Source organism: Mya arenaria, chromosome 8, assembly GCF_026914265.1.
Source record: "Mya arenaria isolate MELC-2E11 chromosome 8, ASM2691426v1".
NCBI classification, from domain to species: domain Eukaryota; kingdom Metazoa; phylum Mollusca; class Bivalvia; order Myida; family Myidae; genus Mya; species Mya arenaria.
Genome location: NC_069129.1, coordinates 46513749 through 46533703, shown reverse-complemented (window position 1 = coordinate 46533703; position 19955 = coordinate 46513749). Strand labels below are relative to the sequence as shown.

The following is a 19955-nucleotide window of genomic DNA, read 5'->3' as shown; positions in this document are numbered from 1 at the left end:
ATCGCCTTGATGATATGAATGACATCTGCTTTTTATGTGCTATCTGTCTTATATGTTTCAACATAACGTTCATGCTCTGACATGAAACTGTATAGCATATATAGGTTTAAAGATGTATGTCCTGTATTGTTGTACAATAAATGAGTAAAATCTACTTTTGTTTTCGTTTTCAATATCAATATTTAGTAAAGATCAATCCAAGGACGAGGCAACGAGTCCGTTTGAAAGACCATCCGTTAGCGCATAATATTATTAAAAAGGGGAATAACGAACTTCACAGATCCAGTATTTCGATATGTTAACAAATATGAACGCAGTGGAATTAAACTATTTTGATTTTTTTTTAATGTTTATTCAAAATGAGTTGCTTTTAGTAGGAATATATTCTGAAATGGAGAATTTCAGAGGCTAATTTTTGTAAAACTAGGGTCCGTCGCGGATGCCGGCTACGACAAAGAAATATTAAAATGCCCCGGCTATAACTGTAGCGAATAATAATAATTTACTTCAACTTTCAAAGATTCATTTTGGTAATCAAATACTCGATCGGGAGAATTACCGAATATTCGAGTATTAAGTTTGCCATTCGTTTGCATCTCTAATAGAAACAATTATTTCGTTTTCTGTATTACTGTTTACTGATAGATGCTGCGTACTGTTTTTGTCGACCGGACAGTGCTTGTTAGGGTGTTCACGTGTATTTAAATATTTTGGGTTGGGATTGACGCTCTAGGCTTTTAGGTCGACAGAAATACTGTCAAGGCTCATGGTTAAATGACATAAAGCGCATTTCCTTTCCGCGAGAAATAAACCAGTTGCGCTCACGGCAATGTGTTTTATGGATTAACCATACAAACCATACAGGTTTTACTGATAACTCATTGTTTACCCAAAAGATGGTTTAATATTAGGACAATGTTCGCAATATGCACGCCATCCAAGACATTCCGAATAATGAAAGGTTACATTCGTGTCCTATGCCACACTTTCAACTACTGTACTTGTTTCAATAGTTTTCATATAAATATTGTTTATGTTAAATACAATGATTTTCACACTACTGAATTGACATCATGACCATGGTAAAGTAATGTTAATATTTACACAGATAAAATGTTCTAAAACTAGGTTGACTTGTTAAAGTTAGTATACCTTTGTCCTCCTTTATCAACGTCACTTTTAAAAAATATTTTAAAGCTCATTATTGAAATCGAACAGTTTTGAATATCGGACCAGAAACATAACCCTGCTGAACAGTCCTAAGCTTGTGCTTTTAAGAGAGGGCGAACATAATGATTTAACAGAATGTATTCTTACATTGCACATCGATGTAGATTGATTTGCTACTGTTACCAATGGTAACATCACATCCTGTAGGTTCCATGAGGTTTGAAGCTGTACATCTGTAATATCCATCCTGTGTTCGATCTATGTTTGCGATGTTAAGTGTCTGCTCCACGGATATAGGTGTCATGTCAGACATTCTTTCCCACTTAAAGTCGGTCCTGTTAGGAACACCAGCAGTTACCTGACAAGCAACAGAAACATTGCCTCGTTCAAGTACCACGACTTTTGTAAGCGGCTTAACTACGGGAGGAACTGAAAGTGAAAAACAAAGTCGTTGAAAAGTGTCACAGCCCTTTACATGCCGACGTTTGATTTGGATTGCAAAACATATATTTAATAATTTGAAAATAAAAATATGTCAAAATGACTTCAACAAATTTATTCAAGGAGTTCATTTAACCATTTGATTTAAATGGATAGAAAAATGAACAATATCAAACGTTGTAGTTTACATTTAACATATGGCAACACAGTGTAAAAAATCATCATCTGAATGTTGTTTGTCGACAACGTTATAACAGGAGCTAACGCAGTAAAGGGAGCTTCAGAGTTGTTCAGTAATGCAAACAAACTGCTTCAACCGGCATTGATTTAATGGAGTGGCTTTCAAACAATGGTTAAAAAGTACTGACAGAGCAGAAACAACGCAAGAAGCAAGCGATTTGAACCTCTAGCAGATTCGAGCGGATTGGAATTATTTTGATTCGTGAAGGAATGACTTAGATTCCCTGTTGACGACTTATTATTGTGGACGTATTCTAAGAGCATGTTGAAAACAAACTAATACAACTCTACAAAGTCGGCTCGGACTGTGTATTTATAATGATGGAATACGTCAGTGTAAAGGTCGATTGGATATTTCAGTTTAAGTGAATTGAACGCCATTTTGTAGCCTAGAAATGAAATCTTTAAAGTCTTTTATTCAAGATATATAGTGATAGTTTTGGCGTAACACTACCACAACAATACAATTACACTACAGGACAATAAGTGTATACAGGCACAATGCTGATACATAACAGACTATTTACCGAGAAGCACACAAAATACAAAGCAACACCGACATGATAGACAACATGCATCACAATGGACCAAATGCCATGAAGGAGGTCACTTTAATTTCAAAGAGGTGGGTCCAATTTCCCTTTCTAGATCAATATTGTGAACATGTTTGTTCGGACGTTGTGGACCATTGTACATCATTAATAAGAATGATAGTAAGAAGTTGTTAAATTTTCTTATTAACGTGTTTAGGTATACGATATGTATCCGAAGTAAGTGAACATATGTCAACAAAATAGTTTTAATGTGCAATGAATATTTCGTTTCAGAGGGTGATGCACACAAAGATATAATCTCTGAAAAGTCACTTTAAATCTGCATGTTTAGTTCTGGCTATGGTACGGTACAATGTATGAAAGGACAAGAGCTGTCACAGAGACAGCGCGCTAGACTATTACGCCGCTTTTCAGTGTAAGGATTGAAAAGTTTTGGCGAAACATGCATGGATCACTGTAAGATTAGATTTCAATGCAATACATGATGTGCTGAGATTTTAACATAAATGTGGTTACATACAAAATTGTATCCAGCATTTTTTAGTCGAATAATAAAAAGCAATTATTTGCAAAATACAGTTATCTAACTTGGTTATTCAATTAGGTTTGGTGGTGGAATACCATTGTATAAAGCGTCAATGCAGTACATCAAGTAGTTGCTGAGATATTATCATATGTGTGCTAACATGCAAGACCTTAACCAGAATTTCTAAGTCGCATAATAAAGGGGCAAAAATTATATAATATGAAATATAGAGTTATCTTACTTGATTAAATAAGAAGGTTAAATGGTTGGGAGCCTGTGTGTAAAGTTTCAATGCAATACATAATGTATTCGCTGAGATATTGATTTAAAAGTGGTTACATGCAAAACCTTAACCATAATTTTTCTATGTCGAATAAAAAGGGGCCCTTATTTGAATTTAATGCAACTAGAGTTATCTAACTTGGTTTTTTAAGTAGGTTGGATGGTTGAGTACCATTGTATAAAGTCTCAATGCAATACCTCAAGTAGTTGCTGAGATATTAGCCAATGTGTGCTTACACACAAAACCTTAACCAGAATTTCTAAATCGAATAATAAAAAGCAATTATTTGCATTAAATGCAAACTACAGGTATCTAACTTGATTAATATAGTAGGTTGGATTGTTGAGTACCATTGTATCAAGTCACAATGCAATACATCAAGTAGTTGCTGAGATATTGACCTATGTGTGCTTACATGCAAAACCTTAACCAGAATTTCTAAGTCACATAATAAAGGGGCAAAAATTACATAATATGAAATATAGAGTTATCTTACTTGATTAAATAAGAAGGTTAAATGGTTGGGAGCCTGTGTGTAAAGTTTCAATGCAATACATTACGTATTCGCTGAGGTATTGATTTAAAAGTGGTTACATGCAAAACCTTAACCAGAATTTCTATGTCGAATAAAAAAGGGGCCCTTATTTGAATTTAATGCAACTAGAGTTATCTAACTTGTTTTTTTAAGTAGGTTTGATGGTTGAGTACCATTGTATAAAGTCTCAATGTAATACCTCAAGTAGTTGCTGAGATATTAACCAATGTGTGCTTACACACAAAACCTTAACCAGAATTTCTAAATCGAATAATAAAATGCAATTATTTGCATTAAATGCAAACTACAGTTATCTAACTTGATTAATATAGTAGGTTGGATTGTTGAGTACCATTGTATCAAGTCACAATGCAATACATCAAGTAGTTGCTGAGATATTGACCAATGTGTGCTTACACACAAAACCTTAACCATTATTTATAAGTCAAATAATAAAGCCTCAATGCAATACCTCAAGTAGTTGCTGAGATATTAACCTTGGACGCAAAACCTTAACCAAGGTGTGACGCCGACGCCGCCGCCGACGCTTGAGTGAGTAGTATAGCTCTCCTTATTCTTCGAACAGTCGAGCTAAAAACGACAAAAAAACTCATGATTCAGGTGGATATTTATATAACAGCTTGCTCTGTTGATGGAAAGGTCTTACGAAATATATTTGCTTAAATAACTTACGTAAGACCTTTGGTCTAAAGCTGCTACCCTATATACTGCTTTAGACTGTATGTCTTGAGGATATTCTGCTAACCAGGGATGAGGTTCCAAGAGGGAACTGGAAATCAGGCAGAATATCTAAGTTATGCAAAAATAAAATGGTCATGAAGATGTTTGGGGGGGGGACTAAGGGTAGGTTTCTCAACTGACTGTATCCTCTATGTTAAGAAATGTGAAGAATGTCTCTCTCTCTCTCTCTCTCTCCCTCCCTCCCTCCCTCCCTCTCTCTCTCTCTCTCTCTCTCTCTCTCTCTCTCTCTCTCTCTCTCCCTCTCTCTCTCTCTCTCTCTCTCTCTATATATATATATATATACACATTATGTTGTTCTTCAATAGTAGACGACAACTAGAAAAACGAAACCGAGTCGGCGATAAGAAAAAAAGCAAGATCGAATATGTTCGAAACAGGTATAGGAAAGAACAGTTCGTAAAGAAGTGCCATTCAACAAAAATTTTGTTTAAAATTTAGGAAAATAATCGGGTGAAGCAAATGTAAAAAATTGGTTTTACGTAACAGTGTCTTAAATTACTTTATGTACTTTTTTGTTGCATATATGTATGACAGTGTACTCCATAGTTCCCGTCACCAAGCTTAAGTTATAAGTCATAACAAGACAAAACTAACAAAGAAACTACTGTCTACTAAAATGATGTGGTGCTGATTCTCGTTCACATGCACACACACTTATAAACTTACATTGTTCGTTTACCGAGAAGGCAGTGTGGCTGGATCCCGTTTGTGTATTTCATCAAAATAAAAGAATTGAATACATACACACTATACGTCTACCAAAAACATTTTTCTTTGTTCCCGTTTCCATAGGTATGGTACATTTCCAAATCAAGTTAAAACAAAGAAAAGAAACTCACACTGTACATCTACCAAAAATGACGTCTTGCTAGTTCCATTTTCCCTGCTATACCCAGTGGGATCCATTGTGTTTGTGGCCATTAAAGTGTACTGGCCTTGGTCAGTTGGGTGCTGCACATTTGTCAGGGATAAGCTGGCTCCGTGCTCTTGTCCGCGGCCTGGAGTTAACCAGGTGTATGTGATCAAAGGTGGGTTGGCGGAACTCGTGCAGCTGATTGTCGTGTTAGCGTCCCACAGTACTTTAACAGAAGTTGAGATAGCCGCTCCGCTAAATTTGCATACTGGTGTACTTGGAGGATCTACAGTTACAATAAAAGTAAGAGTATATTGATGTTCAATATTTGTCAAGCATAAAATACGTGAGCAAAGATAAATTGACGAACTAAGTGGACAAGTTTCAGACGCCTAAACGCTCGACAATGATGTTTGCTTGGTTGATGATTGCTTTCATTTCAAGATATTTATTTTATATTTGTATTTTTGTAACCATTGACTGAGTTTAAGTCACCATTCAGCAGATGTTGGAAAGGATATCGTTTAGAAGTCACAATTTATTTTTAAATAAGGCCTAAACACTTTTGTAAAGTCAAAAGACGTGCGCTCGAATGCAAACAGAATTAAAAAAAACTCGTTTTAAATAATCTTCCGAAATCGATGCTTAATTCATTCATGCACCGACATTTTGATACTTTAATTAATGTGTTAGTTGATCCTTATACAGAAAATAATCACTACATATCTATGCACAGTGCTAGCTCACGATCCATTAACCGTTACCTTTATCCAATAAGATAATTGTTTAAACTGTTTGATACTATGATAATACCTAATATGTTATGGGACTTAAATTTGGAGCTATGAATTTGGTTGTAAGATTGAATACATACAGAATGTTTTTTGCAGGAAGTATATTATTGAAAATAAAAGTACTTATACATGTATGGTTCTTGGAGAGAGTGGAAGATTGTCGTTGTGTGAAACTTATTTTTTTCTAACTGTATGAGCTAAAAAAAATCTCTTTCTAGTAATAGGTACCGCCAACAGTGTTATTTACTGGGCAAGTCTTTAGTTGAGGTTAGGCGTTCATGCTAGGCTGCTTATATTAAGAATATGCAACTGATGTATCGCTTTGGTTATATCTGGATATATATAAAGATGTTGGCGACATAAGCGTATTTCTGAGTATATTTAAACAGTGTATAATTGAATGTTTAGCCACAATTGGCACAAATCTATCAACTGCTCGAGTCCGTGTTTTCATTATAAAGAATAATGCTTGTTAAATATGGAACGTTTTCTTTTATCAGAGCTACCTTTTAAACATATTTTAACATTTAGCAAATTTCGATGTTCAAATCATAAATTATTAATTGAAATTGGCAGGCATAATCATATCCAAAATGAAAGAATGTGTTTTGTCTGGATAATATAAATATTTCTGAATTAGGCTGTACATACCATGCTTTCTATACATCGTAAATATAATGATATACAAAGGCAAACTCTTGGTATTCTTATGGTTTAAAATTAGATTTTTTACAGCTTGTTAAACACAGATAAATCTGAAGATATACGCAAACAAGCTTATTATGTATTCAATCTCCTATTGACTATTAACTTAACTGTTGACTGGACTTTATTTGATTTGTAGGCAAAATCACGCTTTGCAATGGGCATATTATGTGAAAATAGATCGGTGTCGATTTGTTTTTCCATAAAAATTGCGTGATGTCGGGTAACATTTTGATTGACATCAGGATTCATTAATCTGTTCAATTCTAATTTGATTAAGTGTTTGATCAAATGTAAGGTTGAAAGAGATTATATATAAGTTATAATAATTATAATTGTAGTATGTATGCAGTTGTTTCCATCTTATTATTCAGAATAATTCAATCGCATCATTTAACTGCAAAATGCGTGAGCGCTGAAATACGTAGCTATGAATTTCTTATTTGTAAAACATACATCTGTATTATATTTTCTGTGAATAAATGAAGGTAATTGATATAAAAGATAATAAATATAATCACTTTCACCATTGGACATGTCATTTAAAATTGAACATTTAAGTGCCGATACTCTTTTCTTTAGATTAGCGTCAAGCGGTGTTAATATCCGGATCACATAAATTTCCTTTATATCCTTTAGAGATAACTGTAAAAGGCGTTTAAAGGCATTCAAACATAACAAAGGTAGTATATTTGCATAGTTAAAGGATACTTTTGTATCGCTTTGGCAAGTGAGAGACGATTGATAAATATAATGCAACGTCAATGAGCCATTGGCCTGTTGGTGGTCAATACACAATCTAATTTCTTAATTTCTAAATTACTTACACAGGACTTGAATTGTGATGATTGTTTGTGACTTTTTTACACTAGCGTTTCCTTCTTCTGGTGATAACGTATTCTTTGCTGTGCATGTGAATGTCCCAGCATTTGTAGGTAATATGCTTGCCAATACGAGAGTGGAGCTACTCTGTGTCTCTCCTCCAGGGTATGTCCACGTGAATGTAGGAATCGGGTTTCCAGTGCTGCTGCAAGTTAGCGTCATGGAACGTCCAGAGATCACTCGAAGAGGAGAGGCTTCATCAGAATTCATCAGATATATTATCTTCGGACTGGACGGTTCAACTGAAAATAATGTTATTCCATAACAACAATCGTGTGATACATATTAGTAAACACAATTCATTCAATGAGGTTAGGTAAGTTCGAAGCTCCTGAATGTTAGCTTGAGAGTGAACAGTTCATCTGAAATTACAAATGACATTATCAATACAAATCATAATATAAAATGCAAACAAAAACTACTCGTCGACGGGATGTAACCTCGTGTGTACTACATTGGGTCTTGACGGTTCATCTGCAAAAACACCGTATTGCATAACAACATTATTGTTAAGCATAAGAGTTAACAGAAATTACCCGTAGATGAAACATAACTTCCGAACGCATATGTGTTACCTAAGGGATGGACGGTTCATCTGATAACAAGCACATTCGTTGAATTAATATCCCCCGCCTGATTGGGCTAAGTCAATGAATGAAAATCAATAGTTGGTGAAATATATATTTGCGTTTGAGTTTGATTTCAACTGTTTGAAATAAAGAAAATATTGTATATAATGTTGCATTTAGAATTGACCAAGAAACCTAGTTTATGACTCCATGTTACCCAGTTCCAAACTAATGTAAGATTTCATCAAGGCAAACATTCTGATCAAGTTTCATTAAGATGGTCCAGATATATTGCAAACATTATAGCCTCTAGAGTGTCCACAATTTTTTTAAAGTTTGACCCAGTGACCTCATTTTTTGACCCCACATGACCTACTAGTTTCAAACTATTCCAAGATTTCATCGAGATTTCAAACATTCTGATTAAGTTTCATGGAAATTAGAGCAGATGTATTGCCTCTAGAGTTTTTCCAAGATTTCTGTAAGATATGACCTAGTGACCAAGTGTTTGACCCCATATGACCAATTTTAAAACTCTTGTAAGATTTTATCAAGGCAAACATTCTGACGAAATTTGAACATAACTGACTATTCAATACCAATGTTTAGTTCGTGACACAATTTTTCAAAGTTTTCACCTACTGACCTGGTTTCTGACCCCATGTGACCCAGTTTCGAACTATTCAACAACAATCAAGGAAAACAGTCTGATTAAGTTTCATAAATTTATGATTGCCTCTAGTGAGTTCCCAATATATTTTCTAAGATTTGACCTATTTGCGTTGTTTTGACCCATATGACCCACTTTTAGAATGCAGTCGAACTTTAACCCAAGAGAACATTATGACAATGTTTGAACATAATCCAACCAATCTCCACCATAAAATAGTTTCGGACAAGATTTTTGAAAGATTTGACATAGTGACCTATTTTTTACAAATGTGACCCAGTTTAAAACATGTCCAAGAGTTCATCAAGGAAAACATTCTTATCAAGTTTCATGAATATTTGATCATACATAAATGCCACTAATGTGTTTTAAAGATTTCCACCAAAAAAGTTGTTTCGGACAAGATTTTTGAAAGATTTGACCTAGTGACCAAATTTTTGGCCCCATGTGCCCCACTTTTACAGGCGGTCCATATGTCATCAAGGGGTACATCATGACCAAGTTTGAAAATGAATCGACTTATCATTACCATTCCGGACCCAGTGACCTAATTTTTCGATCATATGTGACCCAGTTTTATTTACGACCAAGAGTTCATCAAGGAAAACAATCTGATTAGGTTTCATGAATATTTGGCCATGTATAATGCCTCTAATAAGTTTCAAAGAATGTTCAAAGATTTGATCTAGTGACCTAGTTTTTGACCCCTTATGACTTTTACAAGTGGTTGAGATTTGATCAAGGGGTACATTCTGACCAAGATTAAACATTTTCTGATCAATGCCTACCAAGAAATTGCACCGGACGGACGGAGGGACGGACGGACTCAAGGACGGACGGACGGAATAACGGTCGGACAAAACAATATCCCCCCCCCCCCGAAATCTTCGACTCGGCTGGGGATAATAACGATTTCATTACACTAATTCTGTTTCACATTTAAGTAGATCAGACCGCCAAGAAAGTATCAGATCAGTAGAACTGTACCTCTGTTATTGTATGCTACTTTGTGGACGGTTGATCTAGACTTTTAGGACTCCGTAAAAAGTAGTCAAAGACTGGACAACCCTTGACGGATAAAAAAGCATAATCATGGGTAACAAAATTTCTACCGTTTTACATACAGAAATTTCTTTCCATCAAAAACGGTATTAGTTGAAATACATTATTCTCGTGAAATAAAATCAGATTCCTTATCTTTGCTCCACCCTAGGTCATCCAGAATCACGATTATATCTATTGTCTGTTGATTCTGTTTCTGTTCTGGCTCCATTGTCCCTGTTGGCACGCATATTGCCCGTTATGCCCTGTACCCTGGGCTAATATCAAACTCACGGTAGCATGTCCTACCCCAAATCCACATTGACCCCAAAGACCCCCTTATGAATGTTGTGGTTATTATTATTACGCAGAGTGGAGTTGGCACCACGGCGTAAACGTCTGCTCTGTCTGACTGTACCCGTTGTGATGGCTCTGATACCTTTTCTCCACCATATGACCTCCATGATGGTTTTGGTCGAAACGTAGGTTTCGAAGGAACTTTACCAGTTTTCTTAAGATATTGTTTTGAGGTCTCATATTGGCTGCCGTTATCGTTATAAATTTTATTGAATTGCGAAGGCATCATCTGTTTGTTTCACTATATAACCGCTATATTTAACAATTTGAATTCATACGTTACATACAAATGGCTCTGGCAAAATTGAGCCTTTATCATCTTAATGTTGCAAATGTTATTGGTCACTGATCCGATGCCGGCATAGCTTGCGTACTGATCAGAACTCTATAGTTATACATGTTTTAATGATATCTTATTCTATATATTAAAATTTTTAATTGGAATATAAACTTGCATTCAATGGTAAAATGACAATAAAACTGATTTAACTTATTTGAGGTACAGACAACTGTTTTTGCACAATAATTGTTAGTTTCATTTGTAACACATGCACTGTTGATGAAACGGGTGGAAGAGTTTACTTTACAATAATATTAACTATGAATTTTGAACCCTTTTCGTATGTCGGCCCCTAAGTTTTAAGAGGAATTCGGGTTACACATGTTAATTATACTCTATTCGTGCATGGCAGTGGCATGCTGAGTTTGGGACATTTAAGAGAGTATGTGTTCATTTTTTGTAAATATATCCATACAGAGATCATATAAACCAAAATCAACCTAATACTTCTTCGATTGTTACAAAAAGTTTACATCGAAAACTTTTGTAATGCATTTAAATGAAATTTAAATCAAATTGAACATTTAAGTACTTAATGATTTGACGCGGACGAAAACCGAATTTAACGCTTCTTGAAGTACATTCACTACATTACCAACATGTGCACATGTATCAAGTTTCATTTCAACCTCTAAAGCTGTGGAAGAAAATAACGCCAAATGTCACCTATAGCCCTGAGTGTGAAATAAATATTTACAATGGCTTTGACTCTAAAACACGTAGGTTATGACTAAAACATTACATACTACACCATACTACTACCAATGCTACACATTATAGAGATAATGTGTACCATGAATCATATCAGTAGCTCCACTGTGTAACAATAATTTCATGGAGAAAAGTAACCAGTCACAACTACAAAATACTTAGTATCAAACATCTTTAGAGTGATACCTTAAACATCTTTAAGTTGTAAGCTTCATTACATCAAATATAAATAAACATGTAACAATGAATTTGATAGACCATTAACAGCTGTGTTGGTGTTTTGGTGAAAATAAATTTTACTGTTAATAGTTTTTTCGTAAATTATGATAAAGTATCAAGGTGATATGCTTAGACATGAACATGATAGTCTTAGTATAATGATTCCACAAAAAAAGACAAAAGATATCCGCTGGCAGGCGCAAGACATAGCAATTGTAACAATCTGGAGAGATAGTACAACAGGGTTTTATGAAGGGATGCAAACGAATGGCATAATTGATATTCGAATATTTAGTATTTGTTTCGATCGAATATACAAATATTCCATAATCATAATGAATATTTTAGAAGTTGTAGTAAAATTACTTTTCACTTAAAAGGACGATTTCCAAATTATTGTGTGTCGAATATTTTCAACGTTGTCGGAATTCCAGGAATCCTTACAACTGGTCGAATATATTTCGCGTTGTCGATGTGTTCCCCGCATTGGTCCAAAATAGACACTGGGAATTTCCAATAAACTGTAAAGGACAATCAATAGACGTTATTCGCCACTTTTAAGATGTTTTCATGGTTGTGAGGTCATTTATTGAATACGTTTTATTTAACAAACACGATTTTGATCATGAAAATAAGAAACAGACACTCCAAATCTGAAATGCGACGTTAATCATTTACATGACGTCTGTGTCATCAATATGATGAATGCAATATTTCGTACTTCGACGTTATAAATACAAGGATTGGTGACCGTTATTCTTAAGATTGTTTGTTTTCAATATGTTAGGTGAGCTTGTTTTCGTCATAAGTTCGATTAGCGTGTACTTTAATTTGGACTGTGTTTGAATATTAACACAATAATGGCTTTTTTGAGACTTTGCATGTCTTATCCATATGTGCTGATGAGGAATACAAACATTTAATCCCTTACGATAAATCATGTTTGATTTGATAGCAGAGTTGCTGGCTAAAATATAATTCACGCAAAATTATAAAGGAAAATATGAGACTTCAGAAAATCTCCATATAGTATTATTTATGTACCATGTCGAAAGACATTTCATAGCCGAGTATATACTTAAGTCGGTTGATGCCCATATTGAATATCCAGTGTAGATCCTGATGAATAATTTTAAGTTTCGCCGTTGTTTGCCCAGCGTAAACAACCTTTAAGGTATTTGGTACTCACATTGGACATCAATTGTAACGCTAGATGAATATTTCCAGGTTCCAATGTTGTTTGCCCTACAGTACACTCCTACTCCTTGGTCGGAGCTTTGTACTGTCATCGTTAGTTTACCGACTGTCAACAGCAGTTTGCCACTTGTTTGTGATTCTGTAGTACTGCCAGTGCTGATCTGAGAATCATCGGTCCTATCATCCGGAGTACCATTATCCTTGTACCACTCTACCGTTGCGCGAGGGTTACCAGTCGAAGTTTCACATTGGAATTGTCGTGATGTGTTCTGAACAACGGAGACAGACCCGCCCACCGGAGACACCACAGACACAGACGATATGCCGACTGCAAGTAGAAAATTGAGCCTGAAAGAATGTATTAAGTGTATGCAAAGACACAAAGGTGTTATTATAGATACATTTAGATAAACAATATGGACAATAACCGAAACATACGTGTTTACACTGCCGGTAGATGAACGTGTATCGATTATTTTGAAAATGCTTCCCTGCATTGATCAATATTAAAATATTGTGTTTGTATAACGTTAGTGAAGCTGACCATAGTGCATAGTACTGATTTATGTCTTAAGTTACCAAAGTGAAGATAAAAACTGTTTTGATCCTTTGAGTGAATTTATGTTTGTTCATGTTAAGCGAAAAAGCGGACTGACAAAATATCCATTTGTAGCCACAAGAAGGATCGTTGAGCGGTTGAAAAAGAGAATGGAATAGATGGGAATAATTTGAAATAGATCGCTCAATGGAAATAGATAGAAACATTAAGTAATAAGCGCTGATTATTGTGAAGTTGGTGGTAACTAGAATATTAATGCATTTTGATAGTAAAGCACAGGATGGACTTCAAAAGAAACACTTACCGCACCAAACACATTAACATATAAAAAAAGTAACAGTTTGTGGTTAACTTGACTTTTCAAACGGGAAAACAATTTTAGAGATACCTAGAAGTCAAGTCAAGTGAAACGCTTGGCGTAAAATATATTTTATTATGTAACAATGGGAATAATTATAAAATAGATATGTTTCTCAAAAAATGCGGTTAAACAATTATTGCTTTTTAATATGTGTATACTTTTTACAGTGGAAAAGGCATAGTATTCACAATCCATTTTTGGACAATATTATAATTTAATGGAATCTAGAATTATAGTGGCAATCATGCAGTACAGTATTTGAATGTCTTACAACTTCGAATATCTAAGTTTTGATTTTAACATCTTAATTTTGCCTTCGAAGTTTTATTTTTTACTTGCATTTATATCAATAGATAACTTTCAATATTCAATAGGCTATTATAATTACTGTTCAAAGATCAAAGATTCTTGTACACTATGCACATACATTATATGTGAAACGAGATTTATATCAAATTAAAATGCAAAAAAAAATAAAAAAGGGCAATCTGTGTAGATACAAAAAAAAAATACAATATGATATTTCTTTTTGATTTAAATAAGACTAACACTTATAACATTTTTTATAGATTTTGTTTTGTACAGTAAAATTGAGTTCAGTGCTTATTAAGCTTGTTTTTTTTCTAAAATATCCAGAATAATCTTAAAACATTTCTATATCTATTAATATCTTTACATTTGTTTTATTCTTAAATGATTTTTAAAATACTTTTCTGTTATAGTTATCACATTTAATATACGATATTAGTCATTTCTGCATCAATAAGTAAGCACATTAAAAAGATAATGAAATTCGTCACCGACATCGTTTGATTGACAGAGATGACTTTTCCTATCGTTATGTTCAATATTTAGCCATATGGGTGATGATGATAACACATTCTAAATTGTATCGAATCATGCAAATAAAAATCAGGAACATTGTCAAAGCATCATACATAACGAAGCGTTAACGTGAACAGTCTATAATTAAAACATTTGGAGAAATAATTAACATAAGATGTCAAAATTTGTTTAAACTGGTTAGAAAGTTTTTGATTGATTCTTAATGATTAAAATTGTTTCGTTCCATTGAAATATTGGTTATCCCATAAATAGGCCATGTGCAAGCACATAATGAATTCAGATATGAAAACAAAGCATACATTGATTTTAACGTTGTATGAAAGAAGTAATACTTTGAGTATCGAATTCTGTCAAATTACAAATATAATTACAATTATCAATGTTTAGAATTATAGCTAAGATGACTCATTCTAAAACTGAAAAATCAACATTATGCCAATAATCAAAATTTTCCGGTAGAGAATGTATATATGACCTATTAGTATATAGCATGGGAGAATTTTGCAATTATAATTCACCCAAGAAACAAGTGATATACGTTTACATATAAAACAGATTTTAAGACTAAGTGGTAAATGGTGTTAAAATGTGTTAAACAAATATTGATAGTTTCCTGAAATCATTTCCATTCGTACATGTCAAGAGTTTCAGGAATTTAACATAACTTGGTGTGACACAAAATACAGGTTTTATTAATGTTTTTATCAGGTTAAAAAAAAACAAGAAATTTCATTATATAGTGGTATTCGTCACCTTTCGTACTATTGCAAACGAGTGCATTTTCTATTCTCCCATGAGATATTACTCCCTCGTCCAGTGTCCAGTAATTCGTGATTTCTCGTTCGAAATTTTGCATTACCCCATTTTGTTTATGTCATAAGAGTTATTAAATTGTGTTTTTTTTTTAAATTTCAGACTTTGTTTTAAGCAATTTGAAACTTGTAGACGAGTTTAATGTACTGTACCATTATTTATAAAAAATATTTTGACTTTCGTAGTATTGAGAAGATTAGCCATCAACAGTTACTAAATGTATGTGATAACCAAATTCCATACATGCCTGTTTTTATTAGCATGTTTATAATGTTATTTATCTAGATGCATTTATTTTGAGTACCGTTATTTTGAAGGTCGTCATAAAGACAATGCATTGCATTGTAAAGTTTTGTATCTATATTTTTATTGTCGCAGTTGGTGTGCCCAACATTTAATCATCCGTTGTTCTATGTTAGTTTGAATAGGAAATACTCCAGTCTCAGCATGCACCATGGCATTTAGTATTGAGGAGCGAAGGCTTAAAATGTGCTTCAAATTTAAGCTGTGCCTTTTCCAATAACTCCAAGTTTCCAAATCCCCATATTTCATATCCATCAATAAAAATTGGTTTAACTAGCTTATGTAACATGTCGATTTGCATATTATTTAAGTCATTGAAATGGCTAAATACCATTAATTAAGCTTTGGAGACAGTTTGCCTTCGTTTGATGTTACTTAATTATGCAAAAAACCAACAATACGTTTATTAATTAAAATCGACAATAAATAGCGGCCTTTATCACCACTTAAAATAAATGAAGGAGTTGATATTACTTGACGAAATGTCCCTGTCAAACATTTATGATTCATGATTTACATAAAGTTAAGCTTGTAAAACTATAAAATGTAATAATGTAAAAGGTAACTGATGAAATTTACGTAATAAATTGTGTATGATGATGTAAAATCATAATTTCGCAACACCGTACTTGTCAAGCAGGCTTTTCACTAACAACTTAAAATAATCTTTAATCATAACTTTTTTAAACGGTTACAAACACTACAATTAATTAGTATTACATTGTAAAAAAGTTTTCTTTCCTTAACTGTTACTAAGAGAGGCCGAATTTTGCTTTCAGGTGCTCGTTTTTGCCGACGGAATTACCCGACGAAAACAAATGTTCTGTTTACTCAGCTCTGGTATAAAAAAGGACTGCAAGCACACGATAGAAGACTCTGCCACTAAAGTTTCTCACGTTCGGCCAAATTTATTTATTGTTTTTTAATTCATGATTTATTCTTTCAAAATTAAAAGAGTATGAATAAATTGATCCATTCGGACCTCCTCGTCCATTTTTATCGAAAACAACCTCGGATGTATTTGGACGGTTTTCATATTCAGAAGTCGGTATGTTTAAGTCCACTGCAACCACATTGTGTAGTAATTAATTTTAGCAGTTAAAATTACGAACTTAACTCTTGGGAATCTTAATTATGTTTGCAAAGTACACTTCACTGGCAATTTATTTAAACTAAATTCAAGAATACAAGCTTAAACATTACTTTTAATTATTAATATAAAAAAATACGAACTACTTCATCTGATGTTCCAGCATACATCCGAGTTTGTTTTCGTTAAAAATGGCCGATGAATTCAGAATGAAATATATCATTTTAATTTAACTGTGGTTATTGCTCAGCAGAATGAAATTAAAATAAGCAGTAAGTGGTGGAGCCAATCAAAAATACTAATAGCTGTGAAATAGTTGTACTGTTACTGTTGTACCAATTCTGTTGACATGTCTGATCAAACAAGTACGATACAATTGTAAAGTGCCAGTAAACATTCGGTATTATATAGATATTTTAGGTTATATCAAATTAAATGTTAACATATTGACATTATCATCAAGAGCCAAATGTAAACATGCGATTGGACAATTGAATTAGGCTTCAAAGCGTAGGATTTTAATTATTCTTAAGAACAGTTTATGTTTGAAACATTACAAATTGTTCTCCTGACTATCGATTTTATTCACCTGAGAAATTTCGTTCGAAGGTTGACTGCTGTTTACTATTTGATTATTATAGCATGTCCACGACTATAAGACTTGGGCCTTTCATTAAATTATTTTGGGCCAAGTGGTATTAATAAAGTTGACTAGTTAATATTGGAACTAGAACATTGCAAATTTAAGAGACCACCGTTGCAGCCCAATTTTGATTGAAAGTGAACGGGTAATTTATTATTATGTCAAATTTTCAAAACATCTAATTCAACAGTGTGAAAACTGGTCACATATTTCATTAATGTGAATGGCGTTTAGTAAAATGGTTTCTTTTGATGAAATTTAGTATAATTTCATTTCAAGTGAAAAATTGAAAATAACATTGCTTACACTAGAAAATATTAATGCTTCCTGTAATCGTGGTCAAATTTGGTAATGACATACATCCTAGGACACCCTAGAACTACCAAAGGACACACCAGACGTTTCATTGACTACCCATGAACCCCCTTAAAACTAAACAAGTGTAACAACTAGAATTGCCCATGGTCACAAAGCACTACAAAATGACTACACAAGGACATCCCATGATAAACCAATGACTAACATGAACTGCCTAATGACTACAAAGTACTACCCATGGACACACCAGGAATATACAAGGCCCCACATGGCAAATCATTGACACACAAAGACTTCAGAAAGACACAAAGAAAATTCCCACGGACTCAACAGGACTTCTAAAAAACACCCCAGCCCAGGGTTACCAAAGGTCACACGATGACTAACCAATGAAACACAATGTCTTCCCAATGTTATTTGAAAGCAAGGACAATCTGGTAATATCCTCGGATTAACCAATGGCATTAAATGATACCAGTTCAACCAAGGACGTCCCAGGACTAGACAACTAAGACTACTAGTAACATAATGACACCACAGGACTACTCAAACACAATCCATTACTACCAGAGTACACACCAATCACAATTTAAATAAACTGTTCTATGACTACCAAATAGCACCAAATAATACCCAAGACATACAAGGATATCCAAGGACTACCCAAGGACACCCCATGACTACACAATGACAACCTGTCTACTACACAAGCACGCTATAGGACCTCTCAAGGACATTCAAAGACTACAATAGCACTCCAAGACTACCCAAGGTCATCATAAAATTACAAGTCTCTCCAAGTCTCTTAATGCACACCTTGCGAAATCTCAAGCATATTTCTATAATTTGTATCCATTTGTAGGAAATCGGTTCTAAATCTTTTTCAGTCATGTTGCATCCATGTCAATGCTTTCGTTAAAAGTTATGTATTCAAGAATATCTTGCAACGAATAACATCATTTATATGCATTCAATGCTTCAGAAAACAAATAAGAAAAGCTTATAAACAATGATGAATACCCATTTCTCAAACATTTCAAATGACGTGAAGATTACCTATTTCACAAATGTTTCAAATGCGGTGAATAATAACCATCTCTCCAATAATTGAAATGACGTTAAATATATCCATTTCTCAAAAATTCTGAACCCATTTCTAAAATATTTCAGTTGACGTTAAGAAAACCCATTTCTAAAATATTTCAGAGGACGTGAATGATACCACCATCAAGAACAAAACATGCCATTAGTTGTCTTTCTTCTAAATTGAAATGAGGCCGTATACTCCTGATATAAATTACATAATAAATTTTGAGAAATTTGCTAAAGTCACAAGATTACCTTTAACAAACAAGTGATTGCCGACTTTGGTTGGATATGACAGTTTTCATCCATTTAGCAAAATATGGATAGTCGTTATCCGATTTTTAAATCATATGAATTTTCATACTGACCTTCGTGATTTCTATTTAAAAGACAAATAGCAAATATATATATAAAGTTTCATAATGCATAATTATGTAAACTAAAGGGAATACATTCTGTTCTGACCAGATGAATACACTCAGTTCAGAACAGAGTAATATTTCATGTTAAGAAATAAAACATACACTACTGGCTGCCATAGGTCTTTTGAAAACGTCTTAATTAACTTTCTTTGACTATAAATTAAATAAAAGTAAAAATGTTCAACTAACAAACTAAACATATACTTTAAAATGTTTGCTTATCTCAATGCAATATAGACAGATATGATAACATTATATAATTTGAGTGTTACAGTATAGGTTTCATAAAACCTTAATCAATTATTTGTGACAGTGAAAAGGCGGATACTGTCACCGCCTGCAGACCGATATGACACAAGTTTGAACCTGTAGCCAGCTTATGTAACCGGCACACCTTTATGTTTGCTAGGGTAATGATATATGCTGTACTCTTTTATAATTGTGTGAAAATATCAACAGAATGTCAGACTAAGTTTGGGTTAGTGCATATTTTATGACTAACTAAATACTAATTTTCACAATGTCTAGGTACCAATTATTTGACAGAGCAATTTAACCTGTAATTTTTTATGTCTATCATACCGTAATAGACTACCTCAAGTGGCAGTTCGAGAAATTTCCACCAGATCCGCAGGACAGCAATTAGATCTGTTGACTTTAATTTA

The 19955-nt window shown here is 33.7% G+C and overlaps 1 protein-coding gene across 1 annotated transcript in view; it reads right to left on the bottom strand.

Moving 5' to 3' along the window:
• Positions 1 to 19955, bottom strand: part of LOC128244755 (hemicentin-1-like) — a 50345-nt gene that overhangs the window by 17869 nt on the left and 12521 nt on the right. Inside the window, exons 3-6 of the mRNA XM_052962815.1 lie at positions 12842 to 13177; positions 7691 to 7987; positions 5351 to 5650; positions 1318 to 1599 (exon numbers count right to left, since the gene is read on the bottom strand). Of these exons, the coding sequence (XP_052818775.1) occupies positions 1318 to 1599; positions 5351 to 5650; positions 7691 to 7987; positions 12842 to 13177 (1215 nt within the window). The remainder of the gene's footprint in view (positions 1 to 1317; positions 1600 to 5350; positions 5651 to 7690; positions 7988 to 12841; positions 13178 to 19955) is intronic.